At 35.3% G+C, this 26,592-nt stretch overlaps 1 protein-coding gene across 1 annotated transcript in view; it reads left to right on the forward strand.

Annotated features, from left to right (window-relative positions):
* DOK6 (docking protein 6) overlaps window positions 1-26,592 on the forward strand; it is a 408,133-nt gene that overhangs the window by 143,824 nt on the left and 237,717 nt on the right. Inside the window, exon 3 of the mRNA XM_082668201.1 lies at window positions 24,231-24,345. Coding sequence (XP_082524327.1) covers window positions 24,231-24,345 — 115 coding nt within the window. The remainder of the gene's footprint in view (window positions 1-24,230; window positions 24,346-26,592) is intronic.

Consider the following 26,592-nt stretch of genomic DNA (forward strand, 5'->3'; position numbering starts at 1 on the left):
GATACACATAATAACAGATGAATCTCAGAATCATAATGCTGACTGAAAGACAGAAGACCCAAAATAATACATATTATATAATTTCACCCTTGTATTTGTAGTAACAAAATTCTTATTTATAGAAAAAAAATCATATCCTTGTTTGCCTTTTTTTTTTTTTTTTTGCGGTACGTGGGGGCTTCTTACTGCTGTGGCCTCTCCCGTTGCGGAGCACAGGCTCCGGACGCACAGGCTCAGTGGCCATGGCTCACGGGCCCAGCCGCTCCGCGGCATGTGGGAACTTCCCGGACCAGGGCACGAACCCGTGTCCCCTGCATCGGCAGGCGGACTCTCAACCACTGCCCCACCAGGGAAGCCCCTTGGTTGCCTATTTTGAGGGAGGTATAGACGGAAGGTTGGCCTGCAAAAGGACCTAAGGCGTTTAGGGGATGATGGAAGCGCTCTTTATTCTTATTGTGGTGGTGGTTTAAAAGGTACATGCAATGGTCAAAATTCATTCAGTTGTTCACTTTAAATGGCGGTAACTTACTCTGTATAAATCATTCTTCAATAAATTTAACAAGGAAAAAGATCACCCTGGAAAACAGACTGTTGAGAAAGATCAAGAATCTTAACCCCTTTTGAGTCTGTGTGGTGACAACATTTACAATCTACTCTCTTAGCAGCTTTCAAGTATATAATACAGCACTGTTAACTGTAATCACCATGCTGTACATTAGCTCCTCAGAACTTATGCATCTTACCCTTTGACCAATGGTGATGGAGATGTTAACTAACCTTATTGTGGTAATCATTTCACAATATATGTGTATCCAAACATTATGTTGTACACCTTAAATTTACACAATGTTATGGGTCAATGACATGGCAGTAATAAAGTTGGAATGAAAAAGAATCTTAACCACATTACACAGTGGGTAAGAGTGTAGGCTCTGGAATCCAGCTTCCATATTTAACAGCTGTGTGAAATTGCATAAGTTATTTAACCTCTATGTACCTAATTTTTCTCCTCTGACAGATTAAGATTTTAATAGTGCCTACCACAGAGAGCTGTTGTAAGGAATGAATGGTACTGTAGACATACAACGAGATTAAATATAATTAGTTGTTATTAACAAAGGAAAATTTATAGCTAAGCATATAACTACTTACTTGGTGTATGGTTAGTTTAGAAAATGTTAGGCGTTATTTGTCTAGCCTAGATGTGGTGGTAACTCCAATGAATGTGTTTATACTAAAGTTGGAGGTCAAAGGACACATTTTGGATATAGTTTGTGAAAATGGACAGGATGTACCTATGGATTAAATGTTGAGTGTAAGTGAAAGGTAGGACTCATGGACTTGAGCAACAGAGATAAGGATGGCGCAGTTCATGAAGATGGGAAAGACGGAAGAGCAGGCTTTGAGTAAAAATCACAAGGTTTCACTTAGCATATGTTAAATTTGAAATGTCTATTAAGCATTCAAACCAAAATGTCAAGTAGTCAATTAGATAAACAAATGTGAGTTCGGGTGGGGGAAATGTCACTGATAAAGTTATTTATCTGACTGTCATTGGCATACTGATAGCACTTTATTCTGTAGCACTGGATAAAATGTCCTTGGGAAAGAATGAAGAAAAAGGAGATAACACTCCAACACTTAGAGGATTAGCAGAGCTGGAGGAGCCAGAACAGAAATCTGAGAACAGCAGGCAGTAAGATGAGAAAAATAACACTAAGGGTAAACCATTGGAAACTAAGAGAAAACTGTGCTAAAAATGTGAACAAATGGTCATCTGTGTCTAGTTTGAGAGATTGAGAAAGGTGACAGAAAAGGGACCATGGGGCTGACAACATGGAGGTCTTCGGTGGCTTTGCCAAGAGCTATTTCAGTGAAACATGGGGACTTATTTCACCTGGAGTAGCTTACACGAGATTGAGGGGTAAGGAACGAATAGCTACTCAGGCAGTTTTTTTCAAGATGTTTCACTGTAAAATTGAGCCAATATATAGAGCAGATATGTTTTTTAAATACGACATGTATTGTAATGCACCTATATGCCAAAGGGAACAATCTAGTAGACAGAAACTGTGATGATTAAAAAGTTCTTGTGTATAATAGGGTTTGGTCTTTTAACAGAACCAGAGAGCATTCATTTTAACAAAAAAGAAGGAAAAGAATGACTGCAGATATAAGTAGGTTAAATAAAAATTGTTAGAAAACTATGACTAACGCTTTCAAAACATACACACTTTATGTGTGTAAGCTGTCTCTCCAGTCTGTGAAAATTAAGTCATGAAAGATCCTGTGCAGTTCAGTGAGAATAGGAATAGTTCATCTTTCAATAAATAAGTGAACAGATATCACTGACTGTAACTTGAAACTTCCTAAAGCACTTTAATAACTAGATTCAGTGTGTGTGACAGCTAAAATTTACTTTTCTCATGGCAATGTTTTGGAGATTCAGGGTTTTTATTATTACAACTTATTATTCCCAGCAGTTGGGAGGCTAATTTTGTTTCCTAGTGATTTAAATCTCCTTTCAGGAATTTTATCTTATTTTTTTCCTCAGTGATTGTGAATTAAAACCATGAAGTTAGACCAGTTCTGTTAAGGAGAATAATTTGATCATGATTCATCAATAATAAGAAATCTTAACGGTTGTTTTCAAGAAAATATGTAAATGGTTTCTTCTCTTATTTTGATACTATTTTAGCAAGTTTTGCCTAATGCTTCACTGGCTGTCTTATTATAGGCTCTGGGTAAAAAAAAAATCACATGCTTTTACTTTATATATGTTAAAATTGAAATGTCTCTTTGGCATTCAGACCAAAATATTTGTGTCAACCTCACTACTTTTCTTCTTAACTAGCTCTATGACACTGATTTTTGCTTCTTTATTTTCTTAGCGTGTACAGCTAGCATTATTCAAATTCTCTTTTATCATCTCTTCTATTATTCAATACTGCCACACTTTATCACTCACACATGATAAAGCTCTCCCTAGCCACCAAAATTATATTACCATTGGGCAACTCTGATGTTGCTCAAATTAAAGGAAAAACTTTCCATGTAAATATTTGCTTTCACTGGGTACCACAAGTAACACACAGGTGCATCTTGCCACTGAGAGTAACTTCTGCTGTGCTACAAAGGAAAAGAGCCCCGCCCTGAATATTGGGATCCGACTGTCAAACCCAATCCAAGAAAACAGAGAAAAGACTATTTTAATAATATAATATAATATAATATATAGTTTTGTGAAACTGTGATACCTAGTGACTAGATAGACACTGAGGCTCAGAAGATGAAGAGATGAGATACTCTTCTTATTTTTCCAATAGTGACAGTAATTGCCCTACTCCTCCAAGAGGTGTAAATAAGATACTACATGTGAACTCTTTAAAGACTGTCTAGAGCAGTCAAAAAATGTTAAGAGTTATTATCATTATTGTTTTAAGATCTTACGATACAAGAAAGCTAGGTTATAAATAGCTAACTACAATGAAGTATGATGAAGTGCAGTAATAAAAGTAAAAGGGAACACTTGTGTACCTTTGGAAATCAGGACTTTCCAAAGGGCTTCTTAAGATTACTCTGTTTTGACAAAACAAAATAATGGAGAGGGATGCATTCTATGAGGAAGAAAAAGGGTGATTACAAGTACTGAAGCTACACTGCATGGTGAGTTGAAGAAAATTTGAGGAATCTGGTGTTGGCAAACTCTGAAAGGAGGGCTGTAGTGGTGGAAAATAAGCACAAAGGAAGTGGGTGAGGCAAGTGAAGGGTCATAAATACCTTCCTCATGAGTTTAACCTCTATCCTGTGAGCAATAGAGCAGTTGTGAAGTGTTTTAAATGGTTTTTCATATCTTCAAATACGTATTCAGAAAAAAATAATTTGCGTGACATCACATCAAATGAATGGGATAATAGACTATATACAGAAAAACAATATAATTAAATATTATAGTATCATTATTTCCACTTCCCCGTAATAGACAACAGGGTCCTAAATGGAGAAGGGTAAAGTGAATGGAGAGGAGATAGATTTGGGTGATATTTTCTAGGTACAGTCAGTAGAATTAAGAAGACTTAGTAACTGATTGGATATTGGCGAAATGGAAGAGAGAGGAGTAAGACGATATCTTTTCAGGACTGGGTGAGGGATGAATGGTCGTGCTGTTCGTCGAGACTGGGTGAAAAAAAGGTGATTCTTGACATGTTAGATTTTGAAGTATTTATGTATGGTATATTCACATATATATTTCATTAAACAATTAGAAGTACAGCCAGTTTGTAGTGAAACTGCCCAGGAAATCTACTGAACAGAATTAATGTGAAGGTGGATGTATGTCAACACTTCTCTGTCAAAGCCTGATCAGTGTAAAATGAAACCGTCTTCTATAAAAGACACTGACCTTAGTTCCAGCCTTATGGTGACATCCAAGATATTTCACAGGTATTTCAATTATAAATTTATTGAGAGTTACAAATCAAAAAGTTGATACTTGACTGAAAAAAACACCAGCTAATTCAAGGAATGATAGAAAATTATGAAAAGTCCCATTTAAATGAGGAAATGCTAGTAGAATAAACATGAAAATCCTCACCAGTAAAATTTATAAACTGTATAGTAATTACCAAGACTCTTTAAATATACTCCTAGCTGAAAAATGTAATAATTCTAAAGAGATAATTGTTAATTTTACCATAACGTTATTAAAAATACTGACATTTGCAAAGAGTTTTAAGAAGAGAGAAGACAGAACTTTGGAGACTGTGTGAGTCCTGCTCTGCTCTGGGGCTGCCCCTCCCTGTGACAGGGCGGGCGGGTGTAGCTAGTGTCCAGAAGGCCACCCCAGGGGTCAGATGGGGTTAATTTGTCCAAGGCCTGGACAACCAGCCATCAAGGCAATAAAAACAATCACAGATGTTCGTGACATTTTTATCCTGAAATATACTTTCGCTTCTTCAAAATCAAAGACTGAACTATCACTTCCCATGGCTTTTTCCATTTATAGAATTATGAATCCTTTTTTTCAGATGTGAACATGGCAAAGCTCTAAATTTCCCATAGTTCCCTCTGATGATCAGGTCAATAAAGAAAGATCTCTTTATGAAAAAGGCTGACATATTTAAAATCTTTGTCTTCCCTTGAACAATTAATGCTCAGTCCAAATATTGGATCTCCAGAATTGGAAAAAAAATACTTCATTTTCAAGATGGCTTAAAGAAGTAGACCATTATGGATTTCCCAAATTGTCCTATTTGTTAACGTTTAAACACTTTAAACTTCTGATTAGTCGGTTATTTTGATATGCCCTAAAATCTGCTGTAGTGCTCAATAGCAATAAATTAAAATAATCAATCAAATGAACAAAATGTTTCCAACCTAAGTGAAGGACTTCTGCAAAATAATCTAAGGATACAATTATTTTTTTTACCAACTTTAATGCTATACTCTAGCTGAAACGTACATATTATAAAGCTTATGAGTATTACTGATCTCATTTAGACATTTGATATGTTTACTGTGAGAGAGATCTTGCTGCATAAATCAGTTTTTTTATATGAAACTGCTATAAAACGGTATATACTTTTTTTTTACTTCTTGGTAGAAAGAAATTTGAAATTCAAATCACTAGCTGCTGAAAGAAGTTATTAAAAATGCATTAGGGTTGAAAATGTAGCTATATATAATTGTCATAACAGATATTCAAAACACATTTATCCTCAATGAAAACTGAACTAAAGCAATTTACATAGAATCAGCTAATAAATTTTCCTTAATTTTCAAAGCAGATGAAAAAGAAACAGTTTATAGAAATTTTAATAAAGTAAATATGAGTGCTTTCTGTAGTGAGGAAAATATAAATAAAATCCCTTAGAAGGATGAATGAAGATAGTGCTGTGTGAAGTTCCCATTCTACTCGATGCCAGAAAAGCGATGGCCATATTGAGACCAATATTATTTCTAAATTCCCTATAACCTGACATTAAAAACATTGTTTTATTCTGTTTTACTCCTATTTGGAGTTGTCGTGTTTATCTATATGTAAAGTAAACATCTGAGAGAATTTGGGAAAGGATGAAGGCGTCCTTATGAAAAACAGCCCCCTATAAACATAGCATGTCCTTAAAGCTAGAAGCAAAAGCATCGGTAAGTGTAGAAACAGCACATGTGTACAGTGTGGTATCTTGAACGTTTTCATTTTGATTCCCTGAAGAAATGGCTAAATGCTTGGATGAGCACACACTTGGTGCGATGTGAAGAGTGAGCATAGGCTTGGTTTCTCCTGAAATACCCACCAGAAGTTCCCAGAGTGATAATCATTTATTTGGGTTGAGGCATCTTATCCATTTGTGTATTTATTCATTCATTCATCTAGCTGTAATCTCTTAGTTTGAAGACGTTTCAGTTTCTTGAACAGAAGCTCCTATGGACACACACGTTGGTTCCTGTGACAGTCACAGTTAATCCATGATCATCTGTTAATTGTCTCATAATATCTGAGCACTAGTGCTAGTCACTCAGGGAAGACTCATAGAAATGGAATACGAAAAGTTGGTTTTATGTAGGATAAGATGAAGGGGAGAAATGCCTAAGGCTGGATGCACCTTCACTGACAGAGATGGATGGGCTGTGAGTGGACAGCTCTCAGAGATCAGCAGGAGAGACCATGGGTTAAGACCTTTGGATGGAGGGGATTTATGGAGCTGTGATCTCAAAATAATAGGGAACTCCCAGAGTTAGACTTGATGTTTGTAATACTTGAGTCAAGGTCAATTGAAATTTTGCAACATCTAAGATATCTCCAATAAGAATCATTCTGTGTGGCTTAAGAAAGCCATGGAAAAGCAATCACTCAGCAATCAGGACTTGTTTATAACCTATTGCTCTATGACAGATACCTGTTCGCTGAGAAATATGGAATCAGACTCTTAGAAAATATCTGTATGATTAATCTGGGCTTGACTTAGAGTGTGCAGCAATATGATTTATGTTAGGAAAATTATTGTCTTTATTCACTTTTTAAAACTACTCGCTTGTGTGTGTAGGAGGCAACCCTCTGCAGTGGGGCTACATCAGGAAGACATAGTATGCTTTAAACAATGTCTTTCTCTCACTTTCCTGTCTGTAAAATGCAAATAATATCATAGCTCAGAAAGTGAGATGACAGCTTCAGGTAAGACAATGTGAAACTTAAAACAGTTATGGTTGTGCAAGTCATTTCAGCCTCAGATTTTGCATCTTTGAAACCAGAGACATAATTCATACCAACGTTAGAAAAATTTTGAGACCAATTTGCATGATAAAGTAACTTGTAATTTCAAACAAGCCATTTTCCGTGGTAAATCAGATAGTAAATTTGAGAAAGAATATTCAACAGCACAATTTTGTTATGACATTATTTCCATGATTTCTGAAGCATTGTTACATTTATCTAATGGATTTAGATCCAGTGCCCTTAATTATTCTTTCAGAATATCATCAATGTATTTTGGATTTTTAAAAATCTCTTACCCATTAACAAAGTCTGCTTAGTTGTATAATATCTGACAGATGCAATAAGGGAAAAGCTAATTGCATAATATTCACTGAGGATAAATTGTTTTTCTACCATTAATGGAAAGTTATATATTATACTTCAAGTAATGAATACATATTCATTTACAACTTAAAATTTGAAGAATATTTTAGTGAGACTTTATTCTTGAATTATTACTTTGTACCTTGCTATAAATATCTATGTAGCATCTTTTATTTTATAAATAACGCTGTTTCATATTTGTTTCAAATTATATAATATTTTAAAAATTATAAGTCCTTTTTACACCTAATACTTCTTTTTGTATGTGTGTGTGTGTTTACATTGGCCCAGTGGCCATTTTATTTTATTTTAATTAATTTTTATTAGTGTATAGTTGCTTTACAATGTTGTGTTCGTTTCTGCTGTACAGCAAAGTGAATCAGTTATACATATACATATATCCACACTTTTTTTAGATTCTATTCCCATATAGGTCATTGCAGAGTTATCTAATACTTCTAATAACAAAAGGTAAAATTTTCATTACCCATTAAACAATCTTAGGTTACAAACCAATAGTAGCCACTAAACTGATTTTGTTGATTAGAGAACAGGTTCTCAATTTAGGGAACCATAGGCTTTGAGATTCAGTGAAATAAGTGTTGAATTTGTTCTACTCAGAATTATTTTCACACATAATTTGACATCCTGAAGAAATGATTAAATTCCTGCTATACAATATTCAGGGAAGTTAGGGGTTTTCCCCCATTTATTTGGAGAAAAAGAGAAAGAGGGATTGTAAGTTTTATGCAACTATTCCCACCCCAGTTCTCCTTTTCTATGTCTTTGAATCAAGTTAATCATATTTAGAAATCCAGGGTACTATAAAATGAAAATTTAATTGGATTTGCAGTAGTCTGTAATTCTCCACTATTCTCCTTTTTACCCTTTCATAAAAAGTTGTCTTGGTGTAGTGGAAATTGTCCTGCTAAGCTCAGGGCTACATGATATTCTCCTAGTCTTAGAGTTAGTACAGCTGACTCTCTGATGGTGGATGTAAAAGTCAACTTTCCTGTCTTTTATTCCAGTTCCATCTTGCAGATAAACTCACGTGGTCAGACTCATTATTATCCCCAAACTTGGATCTTTTATGCAGTTTAATGACAAATAATTGGAATATAACTTTCACTTACTATGGTTGTGTAACAAAGTACCACCAACTCAGGGTCTCAAAAAACGGGCATTTATGAGCTCACAGTGCTGTAGGTCGTAAGGTGCAGTATGGCTGGGTTCTCTGCTGAGGGTTCCGTGAGCGTGAAGTCAAGTGGTCAGTCAGACTGAGCTCTTATCTGGTGGCTCTGGAGAAAAACCTGCTTCCAAGCTCCTTCTGGAGTTGGCTGATTCAGTTCCTCGCAGCTGTAAGACTGAGGTCCCTGTTTCCTTGCTGGCTGTCAAGAAGGTTTGCTCTCAGCAACTAGAGGCTGCCCGAAATCCTTGACTTATGTGGCTCTTTCCCTCTCTGAGACAGCAGTGGAACACCAAGACATTCTCAAGCTTCGAATCTCTGTCTCTCCTACGACCAGCTGGAGAAAAAGCTCCCGTGACTAGGTCAGGTGACCTGGAGTATCTCTGTGTTTTGATCTAACTCTAGTGTGTACTATTTAAATTTTTGTTTATCTTCATTTGGGAAGGGATGTTTTTGGTCTGGCAAAAGTGAGAGTATCCCCTTTCCCTCATAGCCTGTAGGAGGTATACACAAGATAGGTACTGTATTTGAAGCAAAACATGATGCAACTCTGACAGTTCAGGCATGGGGTTTAATTGAATTAATTGCTAACTCATCATCCACCCATTTGTAACTCACTTCTTCCATTCCCATCTTCAATATAGAGACTGAAAGAGCTAGATGATCACTTTTTACACTTCCTGCAGTTATGGAGGTACATTTCTGGCCAATGAGATAAAAATTTTAAGCCTACTAAAAGGTTAGAAAGGAATTTATATTTTCTGATATAGCCAGTAATGTCCCTTATTCCCTTTTTCTACATTGAAAACATGATAGCGGGAAATGCAGCAGACATTTTGTGCCCTGAGGAGATGAGCTTGAGAGAAATGCTGGCGAAAACAGGTGCTGATGTAGGTCTTTAATAAATGGGAAGTGGTCTAAAGAGAACTTTTGAAAAGTGGGGAATACCTGTATTTGGGCCTGAGTTGTTGCCTCTAATATTATCAAACTGCTAAACTAACACCAATAACTGCCTACCTCTAAGTTATTATGTGAGAAAAAAAAATCTTGCTTAAATCAGTGGCCAGCAAACTTTTATCTGTAAGGGGCCAGATAGTAAAAATTTTAGGCTTTGCAGATGCTAAGGTCTCTGTTGCAACTCTTCAACTCTGCCCTTGTAGTACATTAAATAGCCACAGACAATACGTAAACAAATGGCTGTGTTCCAATAAAACTTTATTTACAAAATTTATTTAAATCCAGCCCACAGGCCATAGTTTGCCTACCACAGATTTCAATCACTGATATTCGAGTTTTCTGTTACTTAAAGCTATGCATTTTTTAATCTAAATAAAAAGATATAAATAATGCTGGATATCCTGTCTAGATGCTGTAAGTATATATAGGTAAACAAGCTAAACATGATTCGCAGTTAAGTCATGGATCTCACCTAGAGTTGGTCTCATAAGCATAGGGAAGTAACCAGAGTCTCTTATAGCTTTCTTATATATATACTCTTTGGAATTGATATACATTAATGATCATACCAATACTCTTTCCACTCTGTGTCCTTTACTAGCAAAACATAATTGTGCCCATTAGTTACTATGTTAGGAGTTACCACATACTAAGCCATAGAGAGCTGAGCTGAAGACTAATTCAGAACACTGAAAAGTTGTAATAGCCATATAATTGTTAATAGCAGTTGACCTGCTACAATTTCACATATCATTCAGTGGACTTTTCTTTAGGAAGTGGATTTTCCTCCCTCCCTCCTTCCCTTCCTTCCTTCTTCCTTCCTTCCTTCCTTCCTTCCTTCCTCCATCCCTCCCTCCCTCTCTTCCTTCCTTCTTTCCTCTTTCTTTTTCTAGTGTGATAGAAGGCAGCTGCAAAGGTTGATTTAATCATTATTGCTAAGTTAATGGATGCTATCATCATTCATCTCTATAATATTTGATTAATCTATTTTATTCCCATTTCTTAATCCCATTCATCTCTCTGCTTCCATAATCATTATAATGATTTTGATGGGAAACTTTATGTGAATCTTATAAATGTATACTGTTGATTTTTTGAACATGTCCTGCTTTGTTAATTCACTTAGGTAATATTGTATTATAACTTACTATGTTTGTTTTTAATTCATGTTGCATTATGACTTTTAGACCTATTTGCATTTCTGTGTCTCCATTTTGCCAGTTGCACCTAACTGTTACATGATACCCCATAGTTTATATCCATTATATTTTACTTTTCCATTTTCCTAGTGATAGAAACTGGATTGCCAGCAACTTCTCATTACCTCAAACAATGAAGTAATTAAGATTTTTGTTCTGTGTCTTTATGCCCCAATGTGAGAAAATTTCTGGCATATATAAAAAAGAATAAGATCGTTGCGTGAAGGATATGTGAGTACTTAAGTACGTACAACCAGATGACTTTTCAGAGAGCAGCTTCACTCTGCACATCCGCAGGGCACCTGAGGGTTCTGTATGCTCACAGTCTTATTGATACTTTCCATTAGTCATTTATTTTCCAAATCTGATGGGTGTAAAGTGATATTCATTTGCGTTTTAACATACAGTTTTCTATTCCCAGTGAATTTGAGAAATTCTTCCTATGCACAATTGCTTTCTGAGTTTATTCTTCCACGAATTCTTTGATCATATCTTTAGTCCATATCATACTGGGGGCCGTTTATTTTTCTGGCTGTTTTATAATGTTTTCTTGTCTATTCTAAACACTAGTCTTACTTCAATTTTAGATGTTGTAAATAATTTCTCACCTCTGTCCGTTCACTTTGTGGAGTCCTACATTAAACAGAAATCTATTTTTTTTAATACTTAGGGACTCAGTTATCACTCGTCCATTTGTTAAATGAGCTATCCTCTCAGGTATTGTGGTGGCATAGATCTTATACTCACACACATATGTTTTTCTCTGATTACTCTGTACTGTCTGCTTGTTTGTTCTTGTACCACTAACATGCCACTTGTCTTAAATAACCACCGATCACACGATGTTGTGGCATTTGTTAGGAACATTGTTCCCCAAACACGCTCAGTTCTTACTTTCTAAAGTTACCTTAGCAGTTTATCTAAGGACATGGAATATGCTTTTTACTCAGCTCCTCTTTTAAGGTTTAAAATTTTCTCCAACGAAATCCCTAGGTATGTTACAGCTTTTCTTGTTATTGTGAAGGTACTATTTTTTCTAGTTAATATTTGCTAGTGTAGAGAAGTCCTGCTGACTTTTTGTGTTGACTGTATTTGACAGTATTGTTGAATACTTTAGTTGTGTTAATAATTTATTTTTCTATTAATGCTGCTAGCGTTTACATGTCAGTGATCATATTGTCTACAAATAGTGATAGTTCTATCTTCTCCTTTCTTAACCTTTTTCTTAACTTCTTGTCTAGGACCTATGTTACAGTGAGGCACTGGCAGAGAGTATCCTTGCCAAGTTTCCAGTACTAAAGGGACTGTGCATGAAGTACAATAAATTTTGGTAATAAACTTTAAAGAAAAATCCTTTCTATACTTGATATATTGAGGGGTTTTTTCTCATAGAAGGTGTTGAACTTTATCAATTATATTATTTTTTTAATCTGCTGAGGTAACCATGTGATTTTTCTCATGCCGTCTGTCAATTTTGAGACCTATGTTTAGGCACTTCCTGATGTTAACCATACTTTAGGTGACTCAAAATAAATACCGATATATTCTTTGCTTTTTAAGAAACTAATATCTTATTAGAGAAACAGGGCTATATACAAATTTTTCATCATTTTCTTTCTGTCATTTTACCTTCATTCAAGACTACTGACTTTAAAACACAAATTGGACTGTTCATTTTCAAATAGTACTGTATAATCGTATTAGTTTCCCAGGCTGGCCTAACAAACTACCACAAATTTGGCTTAAAATCGCAGAAGTTTATTCTCTCCCAGTTCTGGGGGCCAGAGGTCAGGAATCAAGGTGTCGGCTGGTCTGCATCCCTGCAGAGACTCTAGGGGAGCATCCTCCCTTGCCTTTTCCAGCCTCTGGTAGCTCCAGGAACCCCTTCACTTGCGGCAGCATCGCTTCCGCCTTTGCCCTCACACTCACGTGACCATGTCCACTGTGTCCTGCCTCAAAGCTCCCTCTGCTCTTCTAAGGACACTGGTCATTGGCTGTGGGGCCCACACTGAATCCAGGGTGATCTCCTCTCAAGGTCCTTCGCTTAATTACAGCTGCAAAGACCCTTTTCCCAAATAAGGTCCCATTCACAGGTTCTGGGGCTTAGGACTTGGACATGTCTTTTAGTGGGCTGCTATTCAACCATTACTGTAATTAAAAGATTTTAAATTGTGCATCTAGTAAGTAAAGTCCTAGAAGCTGTAGAGTCTCTGTTAGTATCTGTGTAGCAAAGCTGTGCCTCTCAGAGTGAGAATGATGCTAGGGCTGACTGAGCTGTTTCATGCCTTTTTGTTCTTAAGTTAGTGAAACATATTATTAGACACTAAATTTACACATGTTGAGAGAGAGACAGAGAGAGAGGGAGGGAGAGAAGAGGAGAGAAAGACGTATGTACATTTCCTATTTTAGTGCTTATTTTTCCTTTGTACTAATGTTCTGCATTTCTTAGCCCTGAAAATAGATTATCTTTATTATTTTTTATAATAGACAACCTCAAAATATTTTGGGGTAATAAGGTAATGAGTTTTTCTGGGATTCCTTTCATCATTCCTACAATTTGGGTCTCTTTGATAGTTGAATTCTCCTTCCTGTAATAACTTCTCGATTAGCCATTATTTGCCATTATTAAATAGCATGAATTTCAGAGCAATAGCTATTGCATAAGTTGGTGGAAAGACCACTAGTGTGAGAAGCAGGAGGCATGGCCCTGATTCTGGTCATCACTCTAACTGTAGGACGGCCACCCAGACAGGGACAGCAATTTCCCATTGTTAAATGAGGAAAGCTTAGCTCTCTGTTTTATAAGTTAGAATGTTTTTGGCTGAAAATAACAGAAACCCCAATTCAAACAACTTAAAGAAGAGCATTTTCTCATATTACAGCATGTCCAGAAAAAGAAAATGGCTTCAGGGTTTGGTTCATTCTTGATTCTGCTTAAGAATGAAAATTAAGGACCTGGGTTCGTTTTTTTTCTTTCCTATCTCTGCTTTGCCATCCTTAGAGTTGCCTTCACCTTCGATCTAGTAGAATGATAACTGTAGCATCTCTGAATTATGACATCCAGACAGGACAACATCCACTGGAGAAGGGGGCTAGTTTTATCTGGAGGTTACCTCCAGATAAGAAAACATTTGTCCGAAGCCACCAGAAGACTTCTGTTCACAAGTCATTGGTTATATTCAGGTCATGTTCTCTTTCTTAAACTAATCACAAGCAAGGAGACTGTGACCCTAGGAGTAACAAGTTCCACCATGATACTAGGGGTGAGAGATGCCTACCAGGGCACTTGGGCTGCATGATGTAGGGGTGCATAACTGAAAAAAATCAGATTCTGTTATGAATGAAGGAACTGGAACTGGATGCTGAGTAGACAGCCAATGGTGACTACTATAGTTAATTTTAATTCTAATGTAATTTTATCCATAGTTATTTTTTTCTAGAAGATGCATTTCATAATGTAGTTTAATATTTGAGAGACCTTAAGTCTTTCAAAGATTTAAAAGACTGAACTTGTAATTATTGATTATGAGCATGTTGGGATTGTCAAATAGTAAGCATGGGAGGTCTGTATCAGAGTACATGATATCTGTCACAAGGAGCTTAAAAAATGAGTTATATTGAGTTTTTCAGTGGTACACATTCATATTATTCAGTGACAGGAGACAAATGTAAGGAAGCAGCTATTGGAAAATTGATACAAATTATATTGAAAGGAAGCAATTATAAAATTTCTATGCAAATATTATGACCAGAATATTGAAGTATACAGTGTATAGGATAACACCAATATTTAAATTAGCATTATGAAAACTTAGGACTCAAGCTTTCAAAAGAGATTGATATGTATTAATTGTAATAAGTTAAAACTTCAGTAAAACTTCCACCTTTTTTTCTTATTGGAAAATCAATATTCTCTATCCTAATAAAGTGAATTTTATTAAACTAGCTCCTAAAGATGTCTATTCTCAAAACTCAAAACTCTGACTTAATTAGAACAACCATAGAAGATTAGTAAAATGTCAGGATTGAGAAGAATTATTAGTAAGATTAATAAGAAAGAGGAGTGCAATTTATTTTCAAATTCATTTAAATATACTTGAAAAAATCTGAAAGTTAATGTCTTTTACTTTTCAAAATAAGATTAGGTTTAAAGAAAGAAACTGAGTGCCTAAATAGGCAGTATCTGATCTCAATTGTCATGACAGTAAATTGATAAGACACTTTAAAGCAAAAAATAATTTCAGTAAATATGCTTTTTTCAACTTTTTATCTGTGTACTAAATAGTGAAAATTAATTTTATACTTGTAAGATCTGCATTGAATGCTAATATTTAGTTTAATTTGCACAGTTATGCTAAGGGAAAAGGTATATAACATAAAAAGTATGATGATTTTTAAATTGTGCAATAAACATTAATTTGTTTATTCTAACTGTTGCTAGTATGCAAATAAAATCCCTCTGAAAAACTTGGGCTTAATTGGAAAAAATATCACTATGTCCTTCAAACCATATCAAATTCTTCCTGAAAGTTCTACCAAACTAAGTAATAGTAGAACAAGTAAAATCTAGTTAACCATTTTGATGTACAAGTGAAGCAGCTTCTCTGATGTTTGTTCTCTTTTATATTAATTTTTATTGGAGTATAGCTGCTATACAATGTTGTGTTAGCTTCTACTGTACAGCAAGGAGAATCAGCTATACGTATACCTATATCCCCTCTTTTTTTGGATTTCCTTCCCATTTAGGTTACCACAGAGTATTGAGTAGAGTTCCCTGTGCTATACAGTAGGTTCTCGTTAGTTATCTATTTTATACATAGTAGAGTATATATGTCAGTCCCATTCTCCCAATTCATCCCACCCACCCCCTTCCCCCTTGGTAGCCATATGTTTGTTCTCTATGTCTGTGTCTCTATTTCTGCTTTGCAAATAAAATTATCTATACCATTTTTCTAGATTACACTTATATGCCTTAATATACAATATTTGTTTTTCTCTTTCTGACTTACCTCATAAGTTATACATAGAAGTATGCCCTCCCTTTCAGAACATATAGCCCAACGCAGCTGTATGCTATCCTCTTCTTTATCTTTAGTCTTTTCTTCTCTCATCAAATATGAAAGAAATAATCACTTAACAGATGCCTACTGGTCTTCACTGTGAAAAGCATATAGTCAAGATGCAAAAAAAAAAAAAAAATCCTATGTTGAAGTCTAGTTATGTTAAAGAATTAATAAATAAATGACATGAATTAGTAAAGGAACAACTCAATAATTTACTTACTGAGTCCAGTGTAAGAACACAACCAGGTTTCATAATGAGTCAAGGAGCCATCTAAATTCAGATCAAGCTGTCAAGGTCTTGAGAAACATCCCACCCCTCCATCACCAACAGGGATAAGTTATTAACCATGCATGAGTCATTCAGGAGAGACTAAGGGAGGCTTGCCATTGGTCTTGATGAATGATTGTGAGCTTGACAGGAAGATGAAGGAACCGGGAACCCCAAGAAGATTATTCTGTGAAAGACTACCTAACCTTTCAATAGCATGTTTCTATTCAGGAAAATTGAAGGATTTTGTATATGGCTGGAACACAACTTGTGTTCAGAGTTGGTGTAGAGAAAGATGAGTTTAGATGTACAGGTAGGAACTGAGTCATTAAAGTTGTCAAGTCCTTGCTAAGGAGTGAGAACTTAATTTTGAGGTGTTATTAAATGGTTTTAAGGCCGTGAGGGGCAGCATCAAATGTTTGGATTAACAATATTAGTCTACAATCAGTGTGAACAAGATAATGGAAGATGAAGAGTATGACAGCTGATGGAAAAATAATGGAAATATTTAAGATGAGAAAGAGTGAGAGTCTGGATGAGTAGTGAAGTTGTGGAAGGGAAGGAGTAAGAGAGCTCATGAAGTAGACTTTGACAGAGTTTTATGACAGAGCAGGTGTTGTGGGCCTGGGACAAAGCTATATTTGGAGCAGTGGATCTCAGAGTGGCCCATGAAGACAACACTCTTTCCATCATAGTACTAATATATTACTTGTCATTTTCACTTTGTTTTGGTGCAAAGGCAATAATAGGTAAAACTGCAGCACAAATCAAGGCAATGGCTCCAAACAATAGTAGTAGTTACTGTATTCTTTTTTAAAAGGTAAAATTTGTGTATATTTAAGGTGTACACCATGCTGCTTTGGTTTACATATACATAGTAAAATGATGACTAGAATCAAGCTAATTCACATAGCCATCTCCTCACATAGTTAACCTTGTGTGTGTGTGTCTCTGTGTGTGTGTGTGGTGAGAGCACCTGAAATCTGGTCACAATACAATACATAATACAATATAGTATTATTAACTATAGTCATCATGCTGTACATTAGATCTCTAGACTTAACACCCTACATACCCGCAACTAGGTATCCTTTCACCAATATTTCCCCACTTTCCACACCATTAACTACTATTCTGCTCTGCTTCCATGTATTCGACTTTTTTAGATTCCACAAGTGAGATCATACAGTGTTTTACTTTCTCTGTCTGGCTTATTTCACTTAGCATAGTGTCTTCCAAGTTCATGTGTGATGTCACAAACGGCCAGATCTCTTTCTTTTAGCGCTGAATAATATTCATATTTTATATGTTATATGTATATCACAATTTATTCATTGACAGACACTTACATTGTTTCCCTATCTTGGCTATTGTGGATAATGCGGCAATGAACATAGGATCGCAGATATCTCTTTGATGTACTGATTTCATTTCCTTTGGGTATATGCCCAGAAGAGGGATTGATGGATCATGTGGTAGTTCTATTTTTAATTTTTGAGGAACATCCATACTGTTTTCCATAGTGGCTGTACCAGTTTAGATTTCCACTACCAGTGTACCACTTTGCTCTACATCCTCTCCAACACGTATCTTTTAACTTTCTGATAACAGCCCTCCTAACAGGTATGAGGTGATATCTCCTTATGGTTTTGATTTGCATTTCCCTAATGATTAGTGATGTTGGACACCTTTTTCATGTTGGTTGGCCATTTGTGTGTCTTCTTTGGAAAAACATCTATTAGGTCCTGTGCCCATGTTTTAATTAGGTTATTTGGTTTGGTTTTGTTTTTAGCTATTGAGTATTGTACATGTATTCCTTATATGTTTGGGATATTAATCTTTTTTTTTTAAGATGTTGGGGGTAGGAGTTTATTAATTAATTTATTTATTTTTGCTGTGTTGGGTCTTCATTTCTGTGCGAGGGCCTTCTCTAGTTCTGGCCAGCGGGGGCCACTCTTCATCACTTTGTGCGGGCCTCTCATTATTGCGGCCTCTCTTGTTGCAGAACACAGGCTCCAGACGCGCAGGCTCAGTAGTTGTGGCTCACAGGCTTAGTTGCTCCGCAGCATGTGGGATCTTCCCAGACCAGGGCTCGAACCCGTGTCCCCTGCATTGGCAGTCAGATTCTCAACCACTGCGCCACCAGGGAAGCCCTGGGATATTAATCTTTTATCAAATATATGGTTTATGAATATTTTCTCCCAATCTGTAGGTTGCCTTTTCATTTCATTGATTCCTTCCTTTGCTGTGCAGAAACTTTTTAAAAAACAGAAGTAGATGAATTACTTTCAAACGCTGGCCTTTTATGAGGCCAGCATCACCTTGATACCAAAGGCAAGCAAAGACAAAGAAACCACAAGAAAAGAAAGGTCAATATCTCTGTGGATGCAAAAATCCACAATAAAATACTAGCAAACTGAATTCAACAGCACATCAAAAAGATTATACATAACGACAAAGTGGGATTTATCTCTGGGATGCAAAGTTGGTTTAACATATGCACATCAATCAATCAATGAAATACTCGACATTAAAAAATGAAAGATAAAAAACGTGATCATCTCAATGGCTGCAGAAAAAATATTTGACAAAGTCAAAAATCCATTCATAATTTTTAAAAAAACCTCTCAACAAAATAGGTACAGAAGAAAATTTCCTCAACAAAATAAAGCCCATTTATGAAAGGCCCACAGCTAACATCATAATCAATGGAGGAAAACTGAAAGCTTTTACTCTAAGATCTGGTAAAGACAAGGATGCCAACTCTCACCACTTCTATTCAAAATAGTACTGGAAGTAATAGAAAGAGCAATAAGATAAGAAAGAGAAATAAAAGGCATCAAAATCAGAAAGGAAGAAGTAAAATTATTGCTTTTTGCAGATGACATGATCCTATATATGGAAAACCTAAAGACTCCATAAAAAATGTTAGAAATAATAAATGAATCAGTAAAGCTGTAGGATAAAAAGTCAACATACAAAAATCAGTTGCATTTTTTTATACCAGTGATGATATCTCCAAAAAGGAAATCAAGAAAACAATCCCATTTACAATAGTATCAAAAAAATGAAATACTTAAGAATAAATTTAACTAAGGAGGTAAAAGACCTGTACACTGAAAACTATTACACACTGATGAAAAAAATTGAAGCAGGTATAAATAGAAATATCCTGTGTTCATAGACTGAAGAATTAATATTGTTAAAACATCAATACTTCCCAAAGCAATATACAATATTCAGTCCATTGCTATCAAAATTCCAAAAGCATTTTTCACAGAATTAGAAAAAACAATTCTAAAATTTGTATCAAACCACAAAAGTCCTTGAAGAGCCAAAGCAATCTTAAGAAAGCTTTAGGCAATCACACTTCCTCATTTAAAATTATATTACAAAGCTATAGTAATCAAAACAGTATGACAATGGCATAGAAGTAGACAAAGATACCAGTGGAACAGAATAGAGAGCCCAGAAATTATATATATATATAATTATATATTATATAATTATATTATATATATATTATATATATATTATTATTATATATTATATATATATATTATATATTATATATATATATATATATATATTTCATCAACTAATTTTCAACAAGAGTGCCAAGGGGAGACAATGGGAAAGGGATAGTGTCATCAATAATTGTTGCTGGGAAAACTGGATATGCACATGCAAAAGAATGAAATTGGAACCTTCTCTTACACCTTACACAAAAATCAACTCAAAATGGATTAAAGTCTTAAATGTAAGACCCAAAACAGTAAAATTCCTAGGAAAACACATAGGGGAAAATCTCCTTGACATTGGTTTTGACAATTATTTTTTTGGATATGACACCAAAGGCTTAAGCAAAGCAGTAAAAATAAATGCAACTAAAGTCATTGTATTCTTTACCATCATATATTCACCCAAATAAGCAAATGAACAAACAAAACATATTTCAATTGTATTTTCATTTTACTTAGGGATCATATTGATGAAACAATAAAAATAACTTTATTAAATCTAGACCTTTAAGTCCATCTTTTTAATACTGTATGTGAAAAAATGGTAAGAACCCATAAAACACATCTGCTACATACTGACATGAAATGATTATCTCCAGGGGGAGCACTTGTGTGATTGTTGAAATTACAAGCAAACTGGCAAAAATTTTTTTTCACAGAACATCTATTTTAATGAAAGTGTGATTGACAGAAAAAATATGGTTATTCAGTCTTGGGTAATTCTCAGACATTTTCTCAAAAATGAACTAAATGAGCCTGTCTTCAAAGAAAACAATTGACAGTATTTATTAACAAAGCTAAATTTTAAATTTTCAGATGAAAATTAAAATTTGGACACCTACTGTGTCTGCATTCTTGAGCTTAACAACTTCTCAAAACTTACAGACTTTTTTTGGGGAAACCAAGGGTGATATTGATGAATTTTTTATATTGATAATGAAATATGTTGACATTTATAAGATCTTCATAACTCAGTGAACCAGTGTTTTACCCAAAATCAGTCAAAGGTGAAAAGAGACCTATGGATTTTAATGCAACAGATTGTAAAACGTGTATGACACTATGTCAGACCCCCCGTGGTAGTAACCTTTAAAAGAAATATGTCAACTTTGGAGACAGAATTGAAGAATATCTACAGTTGGCTGAAAATGCTCTTAAACTATTCTTCCCTTTTGCAACTTCATGTCTGTGTGAGGACTTATTTTCTGTATATACGTAATCAAAACCATGTATCTGAATTCAGAAGCAGAAATGAGTATCAAGCTGTCTTCTCTTAAGCCAGATATTGAGTTTTGCAAAAATGTAAAAACATTAACACTCTTTGCCTATTTAAGAAAATTTTTAAAATTTTAAAATAGTACTCGTGTTATCATAAAATGGTTTATTATTAGTTTTAAACATATTAATAAAAAAATTTTGAATACTTTATAAGTACTAATATTTCTTATTGTGATCATTAATAGATATAAGCCACATGAACAAAATAGGGCAGGAGAGTAAGGTTGTAAGCTGTCTATATACTTTTTTAACTTATGCTTTAAAATCCAGGTTTTTTTGTAACATTGATTGGTACAGGTGACCAATGCACAACTTGGTTACAGAAATACAGACTTTCTTCTTCTGTGTTTGGCTATCACAGGGTTTATCACCATCATTTGTAATATTATCGCCCCAACTATGTTATGAAGTCCTACAGAAAAATATTATGTGTTTTTTCTTTGAACACTCTACCTCTGACTCTTATCACTATGAATTCCTTGGGGATTGCTCCTTGAAATAAATATTAAATAACACCAGGTAGCAAAGTCATCATTTAGGTATGTTTATATTTAGGCTTTACTTCTATCACTTATTAGACCTCAATATTTTAATTATTGACTGTGGCATTTATTGACTTAGACTTGAACAACCAGAATTATTTTCAAGTAATTTTTCCTTTAATTAAATTCTGTTGATTTCATATTTAAAGTAATTATTTTAATGTTTTATTATTAAACTTTAAAATTTTGTCCTTTTATAGCAATATGAAAAATCAATATTTCAGATATATGGATTGAATTGTTAATTGATGTAATAATTTATTGATATATTTTATTGAAATGCTCTAGGATTTCACAATCTTAATAAAAGTTCATAATTACTTTTATGTCACATTGTTAGGTTTTAGACTAATAAAAACATTTTTATTTTAAAACATTTAAAGACATTCTTTTAAAAATTGTCTTCATGTAAGAAAATACAAATAGTTTTGTACTGGATGGTAAAATCATATAGTACTGAGAGTGAAAAGTGAGGACAGGAGACTCAAATATATCTTGACGTAAATTGTTATGATTTTAAATATTTTTAAAATATATTTTGAATTAAAGATATATCAAATTCCAAAGGTATACCAACTCCTTAGAAAATCTTCGAAGTATGATTTTGGTACCTTCTGGTATGATTTTGTAACATTTTATAATCTAGTATAACACTTGAATTTCCTAACCAAGACAATCTGAGAAGTGGAATTTTATGCTCCTCATGAGTATTTTGCTTTCTGGCATCTCTTCAGTGTGTTAGGGCACACACTGAAGTGGGTGGCATCGCACTATTGATCAACAACAAAAAGCCTTGCACTGTTGTGGAAACCAGTGTAACAATGTCTGCTTGAAGAGGTTCTCTGCATTTCTAAATGTAAATGTTACAGAAGAGCAAACACTTTGTTTGAACTACATCATCTGTCAGATTGCCTAAGGCACTAAAGTTAGATCTCTAGTGCTTGCTGCATTTTGCTAGGGTATTTATTAATTTGTTCTGTTGATTTTTTGCCATGAGGTGACAAAAAAAGATGTAATCTACGATATCTGTTCCAATATTCTTTTATATTTGTAAATAAACATATTTGGAAAGACCTTTGAGCAGAATAGTAAATGTTTTTATGATATTGTTTGGTACAACTAGATATTATATATAATGTACATAGCAGCATATCACTTCATGCTCACCTGACATAAATTGCATCAGTTCTTAAGCAACACATAATCTTCATTGCTTTTAGTCTCTATTTAATTTTATTAAGATCATTTGTTTATTTAAAATTAATAACGCTTGAAAATAATATCTCTTTTTAAAATCTTTAACTTACTATGTTAGAAAAAAATTTGGCTTAAATATTACTTGAGTCAGTTATCAAATCGTTTAAACATTCAAGAATTTATCATTGAGAACATGCTTTAATGTACTTTAAATATAATATGCAAATCATTGTTCCAAAAAAAAATTCTCATCTTTCTCCCCAGAGTATTAGACCTCAGACATTGTAAGATATTAGTGTCTAATTATTCTTTACTGGAAGGGAAAATGAGTATTTCCAAATAGATAGGTAGGTAGGTAGATAGATAGATAGATAGATATAGTATATGTATAATTCACAAATCAATACATATAGGTATTTATATATATGCATATATATGAAGCAAATAATTTTTAGTTTATTTAACTTAAAATCACTTATCTTACCCATTTTAATTTTGCATGTTAATCTTAAATGAGATAATGACGAGGAGAGAGAAAAAAACAAATATGAAGAGAAGATATATTAAAATGAATTTTCCTGCAATGTAGAATGTAGACAGTAGACTGTAAATTCATTGTGACAAAGAACAAAAGGGCCCCTATGGACAGCCTACACAGCAACACTGAGTGATAAGCATGTTATTTTATGAGGCTAGAAGTCTAGATCACTACAGATTTTAAAAGGAAATATGACAAAAAGCATAAAGCTCTTTAACAAGTAGCCACATAGTTTTATTTTACAGATATTATGTGTCATCAGTACAATTTTTAGCTATGAATTGGTCATTTAAACTATTTTTATACTAGTATATCCTAATCAACATCAGAGGTATCATCTTCACAAATGGAGGAGCAAAATTTTTTAAATATATATCTGTTTATCTTTCTTCACTTAGAACACTAGTTAGTGATTGATAGTGCTTCTAGGATGGCATTGTGAATCATAAATGGAATTAAATCATTTCCCTTCATCAAAACCCTTCATTTTCAGTTATAATGTGTGATAAAGTGAAAGCATTGAACATTGATCAAGTCAAAACTGGTACCCTTGTTAAAGACAAGGTAAATACCCAGTTTCTGCCCACTCTAGCCATCCTCTCCCACCTATGGTTAGGGAGGACTGAGAAACACTTGTTAAGCTCACAGTCCAGAGGCACAGGCTCGCGAAAGACTGAGACCTAATGACAGGACTGTGGAACACGTCCCTTCGCCTACACCTGACCACCACATGACTAAAGGCCTATTTACAGCAGTTCCTTTCACCCAGTACATCATACCTGGCTACCAAGTAAAAATAGCCATTGGAAAGTGGCTTAAGACAGTAATAACTGATCATTTTGTGTAATCACCGATATATATATAGCATGTACTGTACACTAAGTTAAAAATATTTTTCTTTCAAGGTAACTGAACTGCACAACATCAAAAATATAACCAGGCTGCCTCGAGAGACAAAGAAGCATGCAGTGGCAATTATCTTTCATGATGAAACGTCAAAGACATTTGCCTGTGAGTCAGGTAAGCAATTATAGCCTTGTCTCCAGCTTGAAGATATGGAATTGCTTCTGAGACAATAGCCCAGATGGATTAAGATCTACCACTGAATAGGATGGCTTATTGTGATGAGAATGTGCTGTGGAAGGCTTTAGTAAGAAGCTCAGTGTATCTATTTCTACAGATGTTTTGGGTGCTTGTTTATTATGTGTCGGGCTTTTGCTCCCAGGTGGTCTGAGGACTCTTGAGGTTTCCTTTCAAGCTCGGAGAACTAAATAAACAATGCCGGTGAGAAGCCGTTAGGGCAAGCGCGTGCTGTGTGTTCTGGTCCTTGCTGAGTGTGCAGCTGGAGGCAGTTGGTAGCACGATAACAGTGCTGCTGTGCAGGAGTGTGGCACGGCACAGCCGCAGTCCCCAAACATCTCAAAACAGACCTTTGAGTGACTGGTTGCCTTCATGGATTCTCAGTATTACAGTGAAATACCTTTCAGGTTGAACTTTAGCATCCCAGTTCATAAAACACTCTGGCATTACTGAGTCACAAGGCAGGTTATTGTTGGAACTTGCAGTGTTTTTGATTTTGGAATCCCTGTGCTGTGTAATATATTAGTTGGCTTATTATAGTTTTTTAAAGATTTTGCTCAGGGAAATGGTGTATTCATTTTATAATGTGTGGAAGCAAAAAAGCACTAAGAGTTTGAAAGATGTGAATTTCAAATAATAGATGAGTCTTTAGGAGAAGCTTTGTTGAGTAATTTTTAAAAGGGAGTAAAGTTTCTGTATTTATAGTTAAAGTTTATAGGTATATTTATTACCGGGTTATGTTATTCAAAAACATAAAGTCACTTTGCCTAAATAAATTGCTCATACCTCTTCACCTACACTTATCTTAGCTTTGCTCAATTGAATTAGAATGTATCAAAGTGTTCCTCTTTCCTTCAATGCCTTTATTCCTTTTATGTACCTTGCTTCACTAGTCATCTGACCTCATTCCATCATTAAAAACTGTCTTTTGGGGGCTTCCCTAGTGGCGCAGTGGTTGAGAGTCCGCCTGCTGATGCAGGGGACACGGGTTCGTGCCCCGGTCTGGGAGGATCCCACATGCCGCGGAGCGGCTGGGCCCGTGAGCCATGGCCGCTGGGCCTGCGCATCCTCAGCCTGTACTCCGCAACGGGAGAGGCCACTGCGGTGAGAGGCCCACATACTGCCAAAAAAAAAAAAAACCCAAAAAATGTCTGTTTGGCGGTTGCCTACAAGTCTGTTAACTGGTAATATAAATCCCCATGTGGTAGTAGAACCCATCCCAAACTTGCTGGTATCATATATTAAGATTGTGCCTTCTTGTTCATTGTCTACAACTGCACAAGCTCACTTTTCTCTGAGCTCTTAAACAATGTTGCATATTAAAACTAACAACAACCAGAGGAGGACCTTCAAGATGGCAGAGGAGTAAGATGTGGAGATCACCTTCCTGCCCACAAATACATCAAAAATATGTCTACATATGGAACAACTCCTACAGAAGACCTACTGAATGCTGGCAGAAGATCTTAGACTTCCCAAAAGCCGTGTGGCTGACAGGGTCTTGGTGCTCCGGCGGGGGGTCAGGCCTGAGCCTCTGAGGTGTGAGAGTCGAGTTCAGGACATTGGACCACCAGAGACCTCCTGGCCCCACGTAATATCAAACGGCGAGAGTTCTCCCAGAAATCTCCGTCTCAATGCTAAGACCCAGCTCCGCTCAATGACCAGCAAGCTACAGTGCTGCACACCCTATGCCAAACAACTAGCAAGACAGGAACACAACCCCACCCATTAGCAGAGAGACTGCCTAAAATCATAATAAGTTCACAGACACCCCAAAACACAGCACTGGATGTGGTCCTGCCCACCAGAAAGACAAGATCCAGCCTCATCTACCAGAACACAGGCACTAGTCCACTCCACCAGGAAACTTACACAGCCCACTGAACCAACCTTACCCACGGGGGCAGACACAAAAAACAATGGGAACTACAAACCTGCAGCCTGCGAAAAGGAGACCCCAAACACAGTAAGTTAAGCAAAATGAGAAGACAGAGAAACACAAAGCAGATGAAGGAGCAAGGTAAAAACCCACCAGACCAAACAAATGAAGAGGAAATAGGCAGTCTAGCTGAAAAAGAATTCAGAGTAATGATAGTAAAGATGATCCAAAATCTTGGAAGTAGAATAGACAAAATGCAAGAACATTTAACAAGGACCTAAAAGAACTAAAGAGCAAACAAACAATGA

The sequence above is a fragment of the Grampus griseus genome (assembly GCF_964374135.1).
Source record: "Grampus griseus genome assembly, chromosome: 12".
In the NCBI taxonomy this organism is placed as follows: Eukaryota; Metazoa; Chordata; class Mammalia; order Artiodactyla; family Delphinidae; genus Grampus; species Grampus griseus.